This window comes from Dryas octopetala, chromosome 6, assembly GCF_963921425.1.
Source record: "Dryas octopetala chromosome 6, drDryOcto1.1, whole genome shotgun sequence".
Classification (NCBI taxonomy): domain Eukaryota; kingdom Viridiplantae; phylum Streptophyta; class Magnoliopsida; order Rosales; family Rosaceae; genus Dryas; species Dryas octopetala.
The window spans coordinates 20,533,489-20,553,967 of record NC_141371.1 but is presented as its reverse complement, the minus strand read 5'-3'; the positions used below and the strand labels follow the sequence as shown (position 1 = coordinate 20,553,967).

The following is a 20,479-nucleotide window of genomic DNA, read 5'->3' as shown; positions in this document are numbered from 1 at the left end:
CAAAATAATTCTAGAAAACTATCGAAAAATTAAATTAAGTCTAAAATAAATTTGGAAAAATTAACGGGATCTCACAAGTTTGGCAAATTGGCCATTGGATTTCATTTGGTCCAATTATTTTATGTTAATAACCTCTATAATAAATTTACTCAAATTATAATAGTGCATAGAGTAATTTTTGAATAGGTATGAGTATTTGTAGGTTCATGATTCAGTTTTAGTTTTGAGTGTTGTTGCAAAATGATGGGGAAGAGGAAGGAAGAAGGCGAGGAAGAAGAATGAGGGGGTGGGAGCATGTGGGGATCTGGGCATGTGGTTGGGGTGTGGGTAGTTTTAAATTTTTTGTTTTTATTTTAAGTTTTTAATATTTTTAAATGCTTTGATTAAATTTTTTATTATTTTTGTGCACATGTGGCATACATATCATTAAAAAACCAATGTCAGCATTGTCCATGCTGACACTTAACACCAGCTCCTTAATAGAAGTTAGTTTTGCAATATTTTCATGTCTTTGCGAGAGCTAATGAAAGTTTTAGCCTTTGATAGACCACCTTGAAAGTCGTCTAATACTTTGGTTAAAAGCTTAGGTAGTTTAGGAGGAGATTAGGTTATGAGAGGATCCAAATCCCAAATTTAATATGATTTGAAAAAATTTCAACTTTAACATTAGAGAGACATTCCCAAACCTTAACTTTTTCTCAAATTTAATTTTGATAATATTTGAAGGAAATAAAAGAAAATGGTCAACATCAACATCAAAACATACAAAAAAACCCCTATAAATGAATGTTCAATAAATTAATAATCTCGGTTAAATAATAAAATCTTCCAATCCCAACTCAGACAGTATTAAAATATTAATCTCGCTAAATGCATAAGATAATAATTTTTCTTAATATCCTTTAAGGCCCAACGAATATATAAATTAATAATTGATGAAATATATAAAAAAAAATAACATATAAAAATTCATAATACATATTATGAAACTTTTTACTTAACAACTTCTGTTTTCTCAATTAAGCTCTTTCTCAAAATATGCTGTTAAGGAAAGTAAAGTCAGCAAAGGCGTTGATTGAGTAATTACCTTCCAGTATAATAGTTATACAAAAGTCAACTGTGTTAATTACCTTTCCTTTTGTATATGAATGTAAACCTGGTAATTACGTTGTCTAGGCCTTAAGAGTAGGATCTTGTTAGACTTTTCTATTGAATAAAATCCATGTACAGATTCAATGAGAAGTAAGAAGTTGAAACCATTTTCTTCACATGGTATCAGAGCATTGCATGCTCTTGGTAACAAAGGAACTCTAGCTGTTCTCAATATAGAAAAATTCTGACTCTCCTAGTTGATCACCATGCGAGACGAGGAAATATCCAAAACCAAACCCATTAAATATGATGATCCAAATCATCCTCTCTACCTTCACCATTCAGATCAACCTGGTGTTGTGCTAGTCACCCAGTTGTTGAATGAAGAAAATTATGGCATATGTAGCCATGCCATGACTATGGCTCTCAGTGCCAAGAACAAGGAAGGTTTCATTGATGGATCCATTAAGAAACTTTCAGGTACATCTACAACTAAATTACAATAGTGGATGCGTTGCAATAATCTTGTGAAATCATGGTTGCTGAATTCGATATAGCAAGAAATTGGCGCAAGTGTGATTTATAATGAGGTTGCCCAGGAAATTTAGGCAGATCTCAAGGAGTGTTTTTCTCGCGCAAACAGTGTTCATCTTTTCCACATTGAGCAAGAGATTTATGACTGTACTCAAGTTGGCATGTCCATTGGTGCCTATTATACCAAACTCAAGGGCCTATAGGATGAACGAGATGCACCATGCGACATTCCAGCTTGCACCTACGACATCGTGAAAGAGATTTTGCAATTCCAGCAAAATCAAAATACCATGAAATTCTTCATGGGCCTCAATGAATCCTATGCTGCTGTCAAAGGAAAAATTTTGCTGATGGATCCACTTCCCTCTGTCAACCGAGCACACTCACTCATTCTTCAAGATGAGAAGCAGTGCATTGTCTCAACAGGGAAAAGATCCACGCCTGATGCATCAGCTCTTGTTGTCAGGGACAATTCCAGAGTCTCGGCGAGAAGTTTCACTCCAAAGAATCCTCACTTAAAATGTGAGCGTTGTGAAAAAATCGGGCACACTTCGAAGACATGTAGATCACATCTTAAATGTGATAGATCACATCTTAAATGTGATTATTGTGGCTAGAAAGGACATACCATAGACACTTGCCGAAAGTTGCAAAAGGCCAACCAATTAGGCGGCAAATCTGACTTTCAGGATTGTCGCAATCCTACACCCAAAGCCAACCACGCTGATGGAGCATCAACACAACTACCTCTTTCACTCTCACACCAGAGCAATACCAAAATCTTATGGATATAATTGGTAATAGTAAGCCAAACTCCATGGTTAACCATGTTGGTAGTTCTTCCGCAATGAGTGACGTATCAGGTAAAACATTTTGTGCTTCTGTTTTTGAGAAAAACATGTCTTGGATTCTTGATAGTGGAGCCACGGATCACATGGTTTGTTCTCCTAGCCTATTGACCACAAGTTTACCTGTCACCAATCGAACTATGCATCTTCCAAATGGTGCACAAGCTGCTATTACTTGTATTGGCAATATCCGTTTTTCCCCCCATCTCATTTTGAATGATGTACTTTGTGTTCCTTCTTTCCAATTGAACTTGATTTCCATTAGCAAACTTGTCCAACATTCACACTATCTTGTTACCTTCACTAACAATACTTGTACGCTTCAAGACCAACGCTTGGAGAAGATGATTGGGACGGGAACTGAACTAGGACGACTCTACTACCTTGATATCTCGAAGGGAGCCCTTTGTCACTCAGTTAATGTAGCTGTCATTCCTTCTTCACGCCTTTGGCATCAACGCCTAGGGCATCTTTCTAATAAAAGTTTGCGTTTATTTTCTCATTACGTCCATTAGCTAAACACACTCGTTCACAATTTTCTTTAAGTTCTATAACTACTCATGCTCCATTTGAATTAATTCATGTAATGCTCGTGCAACTCGCTGCATATTTCTTGGTTATCCCTATGCACAAAAAGGTTATCATTTGTATGACATTTCAACTGGTAAAATATTTGTTTCCCGTGATGTCTTATTTCATGAAAATATATTTCCATATAATTCTTCCACTGCCGATTCTTCTCTTATTCTTCCTAAATTTCAAGATGTCTTATTTGATGATCCCACACCTTCTCCATCTCACTATGACATTGTCACCCCGGGGCAGCCTTCCTCTAAGATTCCTCTACCATCAGCTCCTCCTGCTGCTCCGACACCATCCTCTCGGCCAACTCGTGCTACACAAACGTCGAGCTACCTTTAAGAGTATCATGTAGAAGTTTCTCTCCCTTCACGTGCTCCTCCCTCATCAACCTCAGCATTGGTTGGAACTACAGGTGTTGTTCATCCTTTATCTCATATTCTATCCTATCATCGTTTATCTCCTAAACATCATGCTTTTACCACTTCAATTTATGTCCACACAGAACCTCGCTCTTTCTCCCAGACTGTCCAAGACCCCAAATGGCGTCTTGCCATGCAGCAGGAACTCGTTGCTCTTGATGCAAACCACATATGGTCACTCCAACCTCTACCTCCAGGCAAGAAACCAGTTGGGTGCAAATGGATGTATAAAATCAAGTTTCATTATGATGGCTCAGTTGAACATTACAAAGCACGGTTGGTGGCTAAAGGCTATAGCCAAGTAGAAGGACTTGATTACCGGTAAACCTTTTCTCCTATTGCCAAACTTACCATTATGCGTCTCTTACTTGCTGTGGTTTCTACTCAACAATGGCATCTTCACCAACTTGATGTCAACAATGCTTTCCTCTGTGGTGATCTTGCTAAAGATGTTTTATAAGTCTCTTCTTCCTGGTTTCGGACGAAAGGGGGAGACACGGTTTGTAAGCTTCATACGTCATTGTATCGCCTCAAACAAGCCTCCCGACAATGGTTTATTAAGCTTTCGACAGGCCTCAAGCAAGTTGGATATCAACAATCAAAGGCAGATTATTCATTATTCGTCCGATCATAAGGTGATAAATTTACTGCTATTCTTGTTTATGTGGATGATGTTATATTAGCAGGAAATAATTTGCAAGATATTGAAGCCACCAAATCATTCCTAAAGAAGCATTTCAAATTAAAGGATCTTGGTCAATTGAAATACTTTTTAGGTATTGAAGTCGCCAAATCAAACAAGGTAATTGTGCTTTCTCAAAGAAAGTATGCACTTGAAATTCTTGATGATGCTGGTTATCTTGGTACAAAATCAGCCTCATTTCCCATGGAACATAATTTATTTCTTACCAAATCGGATGAAGATTACATCAGTGACCCCTCTTCGTATCGAAGACTTGTTGGGCGTTTGATCTATTTGACTATAACACGACCCGATTTGGCATATTCTGTACATATCTTGAGCCAATTTATGGACAAGCCACGAGTACCACATTTGGAAGCTGCTCATCGGGTTTTGCGCTACATCAAACACACGTCGGGACAACGGATTTTCTTTTCCGCGACAAGTCCAATCCAATTGAATGCTTTTTGTGACACAAATTGGGCTCATTGTCGAGATACTAGACGATCTGTCACTGGATATTGTATATTTCTTGGTGACTCACTTGTTTCTTGGAAAAAAACTACTGTGGCGCGGTCTAGTGCGGAGGCTGAATATCGATCTATGGCTGCAACTTGTTGTGAGGTCACTTGGTTAAAGTACATTTTGCATGATTTGGGAATCAAGCATTCACATCCTGTCAAGTTATACTGTGACAACCAAGCAGCACTTCACATTGCCTCAAATCCAGTCTTCCATGAACGGACAAAACACATAGAGATCGACTGTCATCTAGTGCGAGAAAAGATTCAAAATGGGGTGATCAAAACAGCTCACATATCTACTATACATCAACCGGCTGATATTTTCACAAAAGCTTTTGAGTTCTTCACAATTCATGACTTTACTTGACAAGCTGGGCATTATTAACATACATATATGCCAACTTGAGGAGGAGTGCTAAGGAAAGTAAAGTCAGCAAAAGCGTTGATTGAGTAATTAACTTCCAGTATGCTAGTTATACAAAAGTCAACTGTGTTAATTACCTTTCCTTTTGTATATGAATGTAAACCTGGTAATTACGTTGTCTAGGCCTTAAGAGTAGGTTCTTGTTAGACTTTTCTATTGTATAAAATCCATGTACAGATTCAATGAGAAGTAAGAAGTAGAAACCATTTTCTTCCCATATGCTTCTAAAGTCATGTCTTTTCTTTGTACCTAAACCAAATTGAACCTCATTCTTAAAATACATGTATATCTTTGAAGTCATACATGTATCTTTATTTTTTTATAACATACATGTATCTTCGGTACAAAAAAAAAAAAAAAACATGAACAAAAAAACATAAAACTCTTTTTAAATTAATAAATATTCATTTATCGATATATAAATAACTCCTCTAAAATAATAAATTTTTTTAATCCCCAGAGTATTAATTTATAGTGGTTTTTATTGTACATCCCACACACACAAGCACAAAGCACAAACAGTGACCTCAACATCAACCAGCATTCAGCAAGCAACCAGCAACGAGCAATCAGGTTTCAGACATGGGAGCCCTTGGACGGCTGCTAAAAAATTGTATCTCTCCTCTATCCCTACTATCCAAACAGGTACATTTCTTGAATTCATTATTGTGATTGAGAAATTGTGGAGTCGGCACCATCCTCATCTTCCAAAGCAAACGCCTCCTGTCTTCTCTTACCCTTTTGTAACAGTTCTCTCTAAGCTACAAAACATACAGACAATGAAATTGAAGGATTAAAAATATGGATATTATAAATCACAAACTTGGAATTTTGTATTGTTTGTTTTTGTGAATAATTAGGCGAAACATAGATTGGAACAATTTGGAGATTGTGATTTGTGAGTGAGAGACATAGATTGGAACAATTTGGGGATTGTGATTTGTTAGTGAGAGACCTTGTGTTTCTAACTGTGATAGTTATTGAAGAGAAGGTGACGCGAAACATAGATTGGAACAATTTGGGGATTGTGATTTGTGAGTGAAAAACCTTGTGTTTCCAGCTGTGATAGTTATTGAAGAGATGGTGGAGTTTCAGAGAACACTGTATTTGTGTAGATTCCATTGGAGCTGCAGCTGCAGCTGTTTTTTCTTTTCTTTTCTATTGCTTTTCATCAGTAATTGTAAAAGTTTCAAGCAAACTAGATAAAGAGAGTGAGCTTTTCTCAAAATTAATTAAAATAATTCTGTTTTAAGTAGTTTTTAGCAAAATTCTGTGCTTTAAATTATATGAATGACTAATATTAGTACCTGCATGTATTTCCCTATTTCTAAACAGAAACCTTTTCAATTTTCATTGATATTACAATCAAAGTAATTCATGACATTCTAAATGTGAATGGTCCAGTAAGCTATTCATCTTAATGTGATTCTAAAGTTTAATATTGATTAGAATGGATTGTTAATATTACATTGAAATATTGAATTGATTGTTAATATTAGATTGAATTGATTGTTATAATGTCTACCATGTTAATCCACAAGTTTCCTTCTATCATGAGATTGCAAAAAGTGTGGACTGGAGTACAAGGATGCACCCCTTTGTCCACAACCAAAGAGGACATGATTGTAATGTCATCGCAACATTGGAGGTTATCCAAGCACAAATTGACATCAAGACTGAAGAGAGAGCATATAATAGACAATTTGGGCAGTGATATAGAAAATACAGTCAAACTCTACAACTTCCTAATTACATAAGGTGTTGCCCTTCATGAAGATTGGCTATATGAAAGGGGTCCAATGAAAGTAAATGGCAGAAAATTCAAACTTCAAGGGTACATATATACAAGAGGCCAGAGAAATATACTTCGCGCTTTAATGAAGACTCCGGTTGTTGCAACAGTGGCTTATACTGAAGACCTAAACCTATATGATGGGGTAAGCCCTAATATGCAGATTCATATTAACTCTAGTTCTTATGTTAATATTAACCCTTAAATCTAAACTAATATAAACCTTCTCATTGTAAGGGCATCTATTGACAACCTTGGATTGATTATACAACATGCGACGACGAGGAATGTGAGTTCAAAGATCAAAGGGTAAATCATTTTTGTGAGAATTGCAGATACCGGGAGCAATTTCATGCCTTAGCCCTCACAGGATATGGACCAAGCTATTGGAAAGCTAAAGGTAGCTATGGCATTGAATGAGGAGAGAGAGGATACATTAGAATCCTAAAAGAATGTGGAGAGGGGGGACTTCATAGGCCTAAAGGAGTATTAAATATAGAAGGATGTGTCACGATTCCCATTTTTAAGGCCTAAATGGAGGTCAATCCATTCTGAAGATTGCGTTGAATGTACATGAGATGCATACTTATAACTATAATATATATAAAAGACCTTATTGCCTTAGTGTATTATTATTCTCTGAATCATTTGTCTACACTACAATGAGGATCAGTTTCCATGAAATTTACAGTACTTCATGATATTCTATACTGTGTGCACATGCATGTATTCCATATGTCAATTATAAGCTTTGAATGATTGTGTGAATTAAGCATTTCCGTATAACTTAGAAATTAGAATATCAGAAAATTAGTAATGCAATAAACAAGGATTGAGTTATAGTGTTTCAAAATTGGCGGTCGCATCATTCCACCAACAATTTATTATTCTCTGAATCAATTTTCTAAACTACAATAAGGTTCAGTTTCCATGAAATTTATGGTACTTGATGCGAGACATGCATATCCCAAATATGAACACAAGAATGTGTAGCATGCATAAATGTACAGACATATAATCCTTTTTACGGAAGTGGATCAAAAGAGTAGCTTTCGTATAAGCTCTCTCATGAAAGTCTCTAGTTAAATCTTCGTCTCCACCCTTCATTAGGCCTGCTAAAACTGCTGCGGCTTGTTCTCTTACCTGATACATAAATTGGAAGTATAAAAATAACAAAATCTACAACTCCCCAAACATATGTGCATCATCATTTAAGGACCATCCTTGAGAGACACTTGAATTCAGGTTTTCTCTACCTCACAGGTCAAAAGCTTATGAATATTAAGATGAGTTTATATGTCATCGTTATATATAGATAACTTTCTAATGAAAGTGTGCCTCTTGTTTAAAAATAAATAAAAATTAGCGATACTAACAGAACTTTCTTATCTACATGCCTGAATCAACATCGTATTATATCTTATCAAGAATAGACATTGTATGGAACTGAAAAGTTTGAATGCAAACAAATAAAAGGTGGACCATAATATTGTTATCTAAGAAAATTATCATATGTCACAGATAAAAGGGGTACATGACTTCAAATTATTTGGACCAAAACATATATAGACTTATGTCTAGTCAAATTATGCTTTAGAAGTATGCAGAGAGAAAAAAAAAATTATTTGTAGTTTGACATCCCTAAAGTAATCATTAAGGCACATTAAAAATTAGAGGCTCATACCAAAAAGGATGAGATGCAAAATAAGTATCATACATGTACATAAAACATCGCAAATATGTCAATGTTGCAGATCTAGTTCGGCAGTTAGAATCATTGGCAGAAGAAAAAATCAAAAAATACAGCGTCCTGGAGGTGAGGTCCCCAAAACACCCTCCATTTGAGCAATACAAAAGTTACCTTGTCCAAGGTTGATGAATCTTTACTTGAAGTTTCCTTTAAAAAAAAAAAAAAAAAAGATATAAAGATATAAAGATCTGATGCCCAACCAATTTGCACCCGTACAATAGCGCAACCCAATAGATTGTTACAATATCCAACCTCTTTTAAATTTTTCAATGAAATCTTTGTTTCTCATTAAAAAGAAAATTCAAATGAACACTCAATGCAAAAATTTAAACTCAGTGGCTACCCATGCCCAGGGAAGTACTAATAGAGTCGGACCTTTGATAAGAAAAGTAGAACAGACATCAACAAACATAGTTAGATGAGTCAATTAACAGCTAGCTCTTGTTCAAAATGGAGAGCAAGTCCGCAGATCCTGATTCTACATTACAAAAGCAATCCAATTGGTGTTATAAAACTCTTTCATGTTCTTCCTGATTCAGCAAGAAAAGCATCCAACAAATTATTGCCAACGTGATGATAAACTATCCCCCTATTAATCACTCAAGATTAACCAACAAGGACACACACAAAAGGAATAGAAAAAAAATATAGAGAATTGCATAATGAAAATTACCTCAAATGAAAACCAGTGAAGCACGACTAACAGAATCAAGCTTTTACGTCAAATACCTGCAAGTATATCACAAGATAAAGAAGTCCCACAATTACATCCAGCAGATATGAAGATCATGATTGGCTACCAAAATTCCTGCTTTCCATCTCGTGTGAATGATCACGATTACATCCTGCAAGTCCCACAAGTACATCCAACAGATATGAAGATCATGATTGGCTGCAAGTCCCACAATTACATCTAGCAGATATGAAGATCGTGATTGGCTGCCAACATCCCTGCTTTCCATCTCGTGTGAATGATCACGATTACATCCTGCAAGTCTCACAATTATATCCAACATATATGAAGATCATGATTGGCTGCAAGTCCCACAATTACATCTAGCAGATATGAAGATCATGATTAGCTGCCAACATCCCTGCTTTCCATCTCGTGTGAATAATCAGGATTACATCCTGCAAGCCCCACAATTACATCTAGCAGATATGAAGATCATGATTGGCTGCAAGTCCCACAATTACATCCAGCAGATATGAAGATCATGATTGGCTTCCAACATCCCTGCTTTCCATCTCGTGCACAATTACATCCAGTAGATATGAAGATCATGATTGGCTGCCAACATCCCTGCTTTCCATCTCGTGTAAATGATCACAATCAAATGATTCATAAAGCCATATATCAGAGCACAATGCAAAAAGGGTAACACCTATCGATTCTCTTACTTGTCCACACAAAATATTCATCAAAACTTTGAAAATTACAAGTATAATACCCAAGGTTAATGAAAAATAGGGATAGAGAGATAAAATGAAGATTGTCCTTCCCTCAAGTAATAATATTCTACTACAAGATTAGAAGCAATAATTATTAGACCTCCTATACTACACAAGAGAGATCACTTTTCAAAAACATAGGTGGAAGAATAACATGGTATATAGACCTCCTATACTGGAATTCTATTACTCTATCAATCTTCTTCCCAATGTGAGAATCACGAACACATTTATCTAATTAAATAAAACGAAAGAGAGAGAGAGAGAGAGGATAATTAAAAATAATAACTTTTTTTTATCTTTTAAATTATTAACAATCATAACATTTTTTATAAGAAAAGCACCATTAATAGTTCTGCTAATATCTATTTTACCCCGTTGCAGATATTCTTAAAATAAATGAACAAATAGTGGAAGACAACATTCAAAGAGTAAAACAAATTAAAAGAGACATGCTTACTTGGGCAGATGAATGGCATGTGATACCAAGCAGCCCCTCCACAAGTCTATAATGGAGCTGCATTTCAATGGCATTTTATGGGGAGATAATTCAATAAGTGCAGCTGAAAGGAAAGCATAGCACTTGGCAACTACGGTGGTAGTTACTGTTCTAGCTAAAGATGCTACCAATCAATCCAGTACCAATTGTCTCAAGAGAGGAACCCTTATTCCATATTTCCCATTCCAGTAACTGCATAACGTATACAGGTTGCCCACTCAGGTATTGATTCTACTGATTGTGATAGAATGACATTCTGCAACTGGACCGCCATCCAGTTATCCCATGCTACTAAGAGACCATTAATGCAATATGCCAGCAAATGCTTCAGTAGCAACACATTGCTTAGACCTCTCCTTGGCATTTGCAAACTCCTCCAATGAACTTTTAAAGTGCCAATATAATTAACAGACATGCCACATTCTTGTATTAGCCGCTTGAAAATTCTCGCAAAGTTTGAGTAAAAGGTCTCACTTCCCAATAAAGATATCCAAGTAGGAGTACTTGGCCATGAAGCGGTAAAATCAAAATAAAAACGGGTGATTGATTTGTCTGCTAGGCTCTGAAAAAAAGTTTCACGATTGCCTCGAAGATGTGCTTTCAGTACCAGGAATTATGTAAACATTTGAAAGGTTGTTCAAAGTCTCACTGAAAAATCCCTATTCGTGAAATATTTTACTTAATTCTCCTTCAAATGATGATTTCTACTACCTTGAAAATTCCTAGATGAAGAAGCCTGGTCTTCGGCTGACAGTTCATAAGGTGATTCTTTTAACAACGTATTTAGAGCTGAGATTGCAAGTATTCTTGTCTAAGGAAGCTGGTTTTTTAAATTCTTTAAGAAGTGGCTTGGAAAGCATAGCATCAGAAAAATTTAGAATTTTATCAAAACAGATGTACTTAACAAATAAGTGTAGTGTTGAAAAGTAAAGGGGCCATTCATGAGTCAACAAAAACATGAACCAACAAGCAATTTTACTCAAAAATATTGAGGAGGAATTTGAGTCGTACCTAGATGACATAGCCAACAACAGTAGAACCATATTAGCCATCAAATTTTACCTGCCAATACATAAGAAATTGTCGGTTTGGCCTGAAAAGAAAATGATTTAAATTCAAAATAAATATCTAGGAGCACTAAAGCAAATGGTCAACATCATTCACAAGAGAAAGTAGCTTGGTGTTGCTGCAAATTAGCGAAAGTTGAAAACTTTAACAACATAGTCATGGAATCAGATTGAAAAATGATGATTTGGAGTACAACTTAACAAAATAAGAAGGTTGATTTGAATATTTACCATACCTCCAACTTATGGATGGTTCGGATATTTAGGTCCTGCAGATAAAACCTCCTATGTCTGAATTGAGTCAAAGTTGAAGACTTTAACACCATATCCACGGAATTTGAAAGGTAAATTGATTCTTGAAGCTGATTTCATTCTATTCAATGGAAGAGGGTGGATCGGCAAATTCAGAAATAGGGAAGGGAACCATGTTGACCCCTAAAATCTTATCTTCCTTGGTCGAGATAGATGTAACTCCTACAGCGGATAAAAGATTGGCTTCGTTTTTATATAAGCCGTTTGTTGCCCACGCGTCTTCAAAAGAGCATGAAGTAGCTCCACGTTGTGACACTAAATCTACTTTGTGTCCACGTGTTTTTCTATTAGACTTGAAGCGTACTTTGTGACTTGTAGTTGTAACTTGTAAGAAGGTTAAAACAGAAAAGATCTACACCTAAAAGGACAGAAAAATTCCTGAAATTCACGAAAAAGTGGGAATTATTTAATATGCCACACGTCAGAATTTTATTCGTTGTTTGGAAAAGTTATTAGGAGGTTTGAGTTTTCAGTTGCAAGTCTTTATCTTTTTATCCTTTTTTTATTCCCCCGGCCGATTAAAACAAAAATGGGGGGCAAACGGGGGCGGATTCAGCGATTTATATAAACTTATATACCCATAGTCAAGGAATAAAATTTTGGGTTTCGAGGAAATTTCGATGGAAATTTCGACGGAAATTTCGAAGATTTTTAAATTTCGACAGAAATTAGAATGAAACTTTACCATATGTTTATTTAACATATTATCTACTACATTGATAAAAAACATTGAAGAAACCAAATTATATAATAAATTTCATGTGATATAAAATGAATATAATGCGCTTTGAAGACAAATACTGTTAAATAAAATTAGTATAATGAATAAATAAAATTAGTATATTTTTTATACTCTATAATCTATACACGAAATCCTAATATTAAACCCTATATACCCTAATACTTTTTAGACTCTATAATCTATACACTAAACCCTATATACTTTATAATCTATATTCTATATTGTTAAGATATCGTATAGGATATTAGGGTTTAGGCCCTTTAGGGTATTTTTAATTATTTTTTATATAAAAATGTATTAGAGTTTACTAGTTTAGGGTTTAAAAACAACTAAACGAAATCCAAAAATGACCAAACGAAATCCCAAACCATTTTTTTTCTTTCCAATTGTCCAAAAGCCCCAAACAGTCAAACACCAATCAAAAGAAAACCTTTTTTTTTTTTTTTCTTCTCTTTTTTTTCTTTTTTTTTCTTTTCTTCTTTTTCCTTTTTTTTTTCTTTCCTTCCTTTTCTTTCCCCGTGGCTCTCCTTTTCTCCTTTTCTTTCCTTCCTCTCATTTCTTCTCCTTTCTTCTTCTCATGTGGCTGCCTGTGCTTCTCTCTCTCTCTCTCTCTCTCTCTCTCTCTCTCTCTCACTCTTATTCCTCTATCTTTCTTTCTCTGCATCTCCACGTACCCTCACCTCACCCTCATCTCTTTCTCCCTCATCTCCCCCTGCCGCCCGCTCCCTGCAGCCAAAACCCACCGAAAATCAATTCAGTCCAGCCCTCATCTCCCCCATGCCGCCGCCCTCACTTTCTCCCTCGATCTCACCCGCCAAAAATTTTGGCGAAATTTCGAAGAATTTGATAATTTTCTTATCACGAAAAAATTGAGGATTATGAGTTTCGATTTCGATCCCTTCTAAAATCGAAATTTTCGGCGAAATTTCGCGGAAAATTTCAAAATTTAAGCCCTTGCCTGTAGTTAGTTTATAATAATATAAACTATTATATTAGTATATTTTTACAAACTATAATAATATATTAGTGTACCCTAAACCCCCTATACTCCCTACGCCGCTCTCTCTCTTGGAGTCTCGCCAGGTCTCACCACCCTTTGTCTCGCTCACTTTCTCTTAGACTCTCACTCTCTCTTCTCTTAGAAGCCCATAAACCTAGGTATGTAATTAGTTTTCTCACACAAAATAAAGATGTTGTAATATTTGGTGTGTTTCAAATTGGACTATGAAAACGTGAAAGAGGAGAAAATGGTCCTTTCACAAACAATATCAAGTTATCTATGATAGAATATCGACTTTTGCATATTCACCCATATGGGAATAGAGAGTTAGCATAACATTATAAGACAATGGTCCTTTCACAAAACCTAACTCCTTCATCTTCTCGAAAATGGACTCAGCCTTTTTCAAAGATTTATGGTCTGCATAGCAGTATAAAAGAGCAACATGCAACACACTTTGAAGATTCTCACTGGGTTTGGGATGCTACTAAAATACTTCTCAGCTTGTTCTAGGCCGTGAACTTTTGAGATCAAACTGTTAAGACCCAAAGAATAGAGATAGAAAAAAGAGCCTCCAATCAGGATGACTGCTCAAGTGAGTTTTCATTTAACAACCAACATAAGAAATTACATCATAAGATAATATTCTAATTACAACTAAAATGGTATTAACTAAACAATATATATATATATATATATGCGTATTGCTTATGAGAAGTAAAATGGGCTGGGCTAAGTGAGTGAAGTAGTGAAATGGGCTACTATATGAATAAGGTTCCTATCACAGCCCAAGCCGAATCCCAATGTCTCATGGTTCCTCTCTCGGTCTCTCTCCAACTCCAAAGTCGATCTCAGCCTTTCTATTGGCCTCTAGTCCCTCCATAATCCATTTATTTATTTATATATGAGTTTTTGTTTCTCCGCTTGCTTTTCTTTTCTAACTCTAAAATTAATCCCTAATCTTCTCGATCCCTATATTTGAATCCAATCTTTCTCTGTCTCACGGTGAGTTTGTGAATTTGCACATTTAGAGAGTCATGGCAATGTCTATTCGCTCTGTGGTTGGAAAGCTGGGGAGGGTGACGTGTAATACAAATATTACAAGAAATATTACGAGAAATATTAGAGGATCAGAAGCATCAATGGCTTCTGCTGGTTCTGCTTATTCCTCTCGTCACCCTTTTGATTCTGGAGACCATGCAAACCGAGTGCTGCATCAGCATCACCATCTGCATCGCAGAATTCGCAAGCGTCAGAATCTGGTAATTTTAATTAACTTGTAATTCAATTATTAAAGGAAAAGCTTTTTCTTTTTGTTTTTCTATTGTCTAAAATCTAATGAATAATAATATGTATGCATGCCTACAGAGTAGAGACCAACTGCAGCGTGTGAGAGCGATAAGGGTAAGTAACCAGGGGCACTTCTGTAAATTTTTTTTATAACAATAGAGGCCGTTGATACTGCTGATCATCATGGCTTCTGGTGGTTCTGATATTAATTAACTTGTATCAATTTAAGTGCTAATATAGGTTGCTTAATTTGAACGAATTTGAACAGAATTTCCAACCTATAATTGGTGGACCAGGCCATATCCACTCCATACGTGCATCTAGTCCTGATATTCTTCCTCTTGCCCATTTTGCCGTGGAAGAGTTCAACAAGCAAAAGGTTTGAATGGATCAATCATCATAACATTCCGAGAGTTCATTATGTACATATACACATTATTGTTTTGATTAACATATATTCATATTTATATATTGTTCAAATTAACAATTGTTTAACTCTAATGAAATGATGTGTCTTGATCTCTTTTAGGATGCCCAACTGCAGTTTGTGAGAGTGGTGAGGGTAAGTAGGCAGGGGCTGTTCCGTAGAAAATTTTTTATAACAATAGAGGCCATTGATGCTGCTGATCATCATGGTGTGGTGAAAGTTTATCAAGCAATGGTTGTCTGGGAAGTAGTCAGCAATAGCATGGAGCTCAGATTGTTTGGTCTTGTTGTTGATGATGGGAGTTTGTTAAAACTGATTGATAACAGAGGTGGACGATTTGATGGCAGAGGTAACTATATATAATGGCATGCATGTTAATTTCTGCTGAGAAACCAACATTAGTTATAAGAATATTGATCATCCATTCATTTGCATGAAATAGACAACTTGACTGAATCATGGTGTCTTGAAACAGATTCCATTAATTAGCAAATCGCAATGTCTTGTATAAATTTTACTCTCTCTCCCTCCCTATACATTTATATACATACATCTATGTTATTTGAATTAATATTTTATATATACTCTCAATATTAGACTATTTGTTAATGCATTTATAGGTAGGGTTGAATCTTGGGTCCACCCCAGTCAATTGGACCAATCATATCTTTACACCTCTATTTTTTTCTTCTTGTTTAATTGTCATATATACTTTCTGATAAAAAAATAATTGTCATCTCTGCTGTTAATAGGTCGTCAGGAAAAGGGGATGGTAAAGGTTCCAAGGATTAGAAGAGGATATCCTGTTGAGGATGAGATGCTAAGCACCTTGCGCATGTTTCCCCTCCAATACTGAATTTGATATTATTATATCACCTTTGTAATTTTATTCATGAAAGAATAAAAACTTGTTTGGGTTTTTATTCCTTTATGAAATACTCAGTTTGATGTGCCATAAGCCAAATTTGAGACAAACTCTGGTTGTAGTCTTTGCTGATACAAATCCGAGTGAGAGAGTGAGTGAGTGGCTGGTTGTAGCCTCTGCCGATACAAGTTTGTTTTTGTTTATAACCATTTCTTCCCTTCCAACTGACAGCTAATTTTTTCTTGTTTCTGTCTTTTTGTACTGACAACTCTTTTTTGTCCTTTTTGGACAAACAATTTGGATCACAATTGAAATAGATATGGATTTCGACAGATCTATATTGTTCTGATCAAATTGTTTTTTCCCCTCTACTTGAACAAGAAATTTAGATCAAAATGTGAATAGATATAACAAATATCAGTAATAGCATGAGACTTGAACTCAATCCAATTAAATGCGGGGTGATATTAATTATAGCACAAAGGAGAATTGAGTTTATTTGAACTTTGTTAACTAAGAGAGTCTTTAATCTTCTGCTGCTCATTCGACTTGTAAAGCGTTTAGGAAGGTTTGAGCTCGGCCGGATAAGCTTTCCTTAGAATCCATATATGTGAAGATGTGGCTTTGACTTATCTGCTAGTTTTCAAGTGTGTAGAACTCAAGTGAAGATGATAATATATCTCAGAAGCTATGTTCTTTCCCTTATTCGGCTATATGGAATGTAAATATGAAATGTAACTATTTTTTTTTTTTTGGCCACTGAAATGTAAATATGGAATGTAAATATGGAATGTAAATATGAAATGTAACTATGGTGTTATATAAAACAGTCATAATGCTGGTGCCATATAATATTTGTGTGTATACTATATTACTATAGTTCTTTTAGAGCCTCTACTTTGTACTAGTACTCTAGAAAGTACTGCAAAAGCTTTTTGTAACTTATTCTTTGGTAGTTTTATTTGCAGTACCACATTTTAATGACGTGTAAAACTGTATCTGCTGGAGAAATATGGCTTTCTTAGCAACTGCTGAAGCTTGCGATACAAATACAGCCCTTTTGGCAAGAGGAATTTCGTGTTCTGCCGCCAATGTTCCAGATGTATGGACAATGTCAAGCATTCTCAGGTCCCATTGTCACTTTAAAGGTGTTTGAGGACAATGTCTTGGTTAGAGAGCTTCTCAAAACCAGAGGTGAAGGAAGAGTTTTAGTTATTGATGGTGGATGAAGCATGAGATGTGCTTTGGTCGGAGAGAACTTGGCTCAGAATATGGGATGGGCTGGTATTGTGGTAAATGGCTGGCATTAGAGGTGTTGATGAGATAAAATGGATGTGATATTGGAGTGAGAGCTTTGGCATCTTATCCCGTGAAATCAAACAAAACAAGTGTCGGCGAAAAACAACCTTTTATCAACATTGCAGGAACCTTGATTCGTGAAGGCGAATGGTTGTATGCAGATAGTGATGGCATCCTTGTTCAACATCTGAACTGTATATTTGAAACAGCATTACTGCTTCACATGTTAAACTTTCCTACTAATAAGAGGAATTTGTTATTTCACTGCTTTTGTTAGCATCTGAATATGCATTAGACTTTCCTCGTCAACAAAAGAATGTGTTTGTTTCTCACTTCCTTATGCGATTGTTTTATCTGCTACTAATACAAAATTAAAGTATATTCAATTATAAAACTATCATTTAATGCCAAAATCAGTAAAACATTGGAAGGTTTTCTTCAAAGAAATAGTTGTGACATCCAAATAGCCTAGCAAATCCAGTGAGCTTTGCCTTTTGTTGGATTGTGGGTTCCTGGGCCAACAATATACACATACAGATAAGTTGACAACACTGCGCAGTTGCAGCCAGATTAGAGATGGAGCAGAAGAAGCAAGGAGATGGGTTTGGAGAGACTGCCTAGCAGCGTATTGGTAAAAGAGGTGCTTCTGAAGCTGGAAATAGACACCCTTTGCTCAGTTGCATGCGTTAGCACTTAGCAGAGCTATGAACTTCTCAGTCTCACCCTTAATTGCTTCCACCTTGATGACTCGTCCCTCGGTATTGTTCTGAAGAAAGCATGTTTCACTATAAAAGGAACAGAACCTTAAGTTTATTTTTGTTATAAATTTTGTAATCATACAGTCTTTATCTCTAAAGTTTCGAGGGATAAATTCTGCCTGCCTAATACTCTCAAATGCATGAAGTTACAGCCAGTGGATTGAGCATGATGCAATCTGTCTCATAGATAGATTTAGAGTTGGTGCTGCTAACAACTATTTTCAAACAGCTAGTATCAGCACTCCCAATAATTCCATTGTCATCTGGACTCACATTGCGTGCTTGTCGCTTGTCTTGGATCTTATATCAATGAACTTATCATTGCCATTGCTGGTAATCTTCCCCTTTTGGTAGAGTTAGATCTTGAAGACAGACCAGATATAGAACCATTGCTGAACCATGACTTAACCAACATCAGGATTCAATATTTGGCCTCTTGTCATCGCTTCACAGTATTCTCTTATTCGAGGTAGACAAAACCACCAATTCTCGTTCAAAAGAGTAAATAATATGGCCATGTTTCTTCTTTCCCAGGGCTGCAAGTGTCTAGCGTCTGTGATTGTGGGTTTTCCAAAGTCAGTGATGCAGGCTCCGCATCAATCTTACACTATTGTATGAAGTTGAAGAAATTCGAAGCACGTAATGCCTTCCTTTTGTCAGACTTGGCCTTTGTAGACCTTACTGAGTTCCCATGTTCCCTGGTTGAGGTGAAATTATTGTCCTGCAGTCTTATAGCTAGTTCTAGGGTCCTGGAGGTGCTTGACCTGTGTGGCTATAGGAGCATAGCAGATTCCTGCCTCAGTTCCATTTCATCCCTTGGAACCTTAGCCATGCTGAATCTTGCAGGAGAAGAAATCACTGGTTATGACCTATCTGTTCTTGGCCAGGGGAATCCACTCATCAAACATTTGTGTCTCAGATGTTGTAAGAGGGTGACTGATGAAGGAAAAGGTTTCACAGAGCAGAGAAACACAATCAGCAGGGAGATGCTCCAAAATGATCACAAGTGATGAAATATGTAATTTGCGCATGTACTATCATATCACTAGCTGTGTTTCTTATAGATCCACTTATTCATCAAACTAACCTCATTAACTCTGCATATAGAGAATAAATGGAAGTTTTGCATTTCTCTCAATTTAATGACTACAACTACAAGCTATGCAGAGAACAATGGCAGTCTGCAATTCTCACCCAATTCAATGAATACAGCTACAAGCTTACAACGTACATTTCCATGTACAAAAATTGTCATCTCTGCTGTTAATAGGTCGTCAGGAAAAGGGGATGGTAAAGGTTCCAAGGATTAGAAGAGGATATCCTGTTGAGGATGAGATGCTAAGCACCTTGCGCATGTTTCCCCTCCAATACTGAATTTGATATTATTATATCACCTTTGTAATTTTATTCATGAAAGAATAAAAACTTGTTTGGGTTTTTATTCCTTTATGAAATACTCAGTTTGATGTGCCATAAGCCAAATTTGAGACAAACTCTGGTTGTAGTCTTTGCTGATACAAATCCGAGTGAGAGAGTGAGTGAGTGGCTGGTTGTAGCCTCTGCCGATACAAGTTTGTTTTTGTTTATAACCATTTCTTCCCTTCCAACTGACAGCTAATTTTTTCTTGTTTCTGTCTTTTTGTACTGACAACTCTTTTTTGTCCTTTTTGGACAAACAATTTGGATCACAATTGAAATAGATATGGATTTCGACAGATCTGTATTGTTCTGATCAAATTGTTTTTTCCCCTCTACTTGAACAAGAAATTTAGATCAAAATGGGAATAGATATAACAAATATCAGTAATAGCATGAGACTTGAACTCAATCCAATTAAATGTGGGGTGAATTAATTATAGCACAAAGGAGAATTGAGTTTATTTGAACTTTGTTAACCAAGAGTCTTTAATCTTCTGCTGCTCATTCGACTTGTAGAGCGTTTAGGGAGGTTTGAGCTCGGCCTGATAAGCTTTCCTTAGAATCCATATATATGAAGATGTGGCTTTGACTTATCTGCTAGTTTAATTTATTCTGCTATCCTTGATGCGAGCATGTGTGTGTGTGTGTGTGTGTGTGTGTGTGTGGTACAATATACTAGATCCCTTGACTTACATAGTTTTC

The 20,479-nt window shown here is 36.0% G+C and overlaps 1 protein-coding gene and 2 pseudogenes across 1 annotated transcript; all 3 read left to right on the top strand.

Moving 5' to 3' along the window:
• The first annotated feature begins 1,358 nt into the window (after positions 1-1,358).
• LOC147283167 (uncharacterized) lies at positions 1,359-2,838 on the top strand (annotated as a pseudogene).
• An 11,807-nt stretch (positions 2,839-14,645) lies between these two features.
• LOC147283166 (uncharacterized) lies at positions 14,646-16,633 on the top strand. The gene is made up of 5 exons (XM_086249225.1): positions 14,646-14,981; positions 15,088-15,123; positions 15,278-15,388; positions 15,539-15,785; positions 16,189-16,633. The coding sequence occupies exons 1-5, from the start codon at positions 14,757-14,759 to the stop codon at positions 16,290-16,292; spliced, it is 723 nt and encodes a 240-aa protein (XP_086105351.1). The 5' UTR covers positions 14,646-14,756; the 3' UTR covers positions 16,293-16,633.
• Positions 16,634-17,313: 680 nt separating this feature from the next.
• LOC147283165 (F-box protein At-B-like) lies at positions 17,314-19,368 on the top strand (annotated as a pseudogene).
• The last annotated feature ends 1,111 nt before the right edge of the window (positions 19,369-20,479 follow it).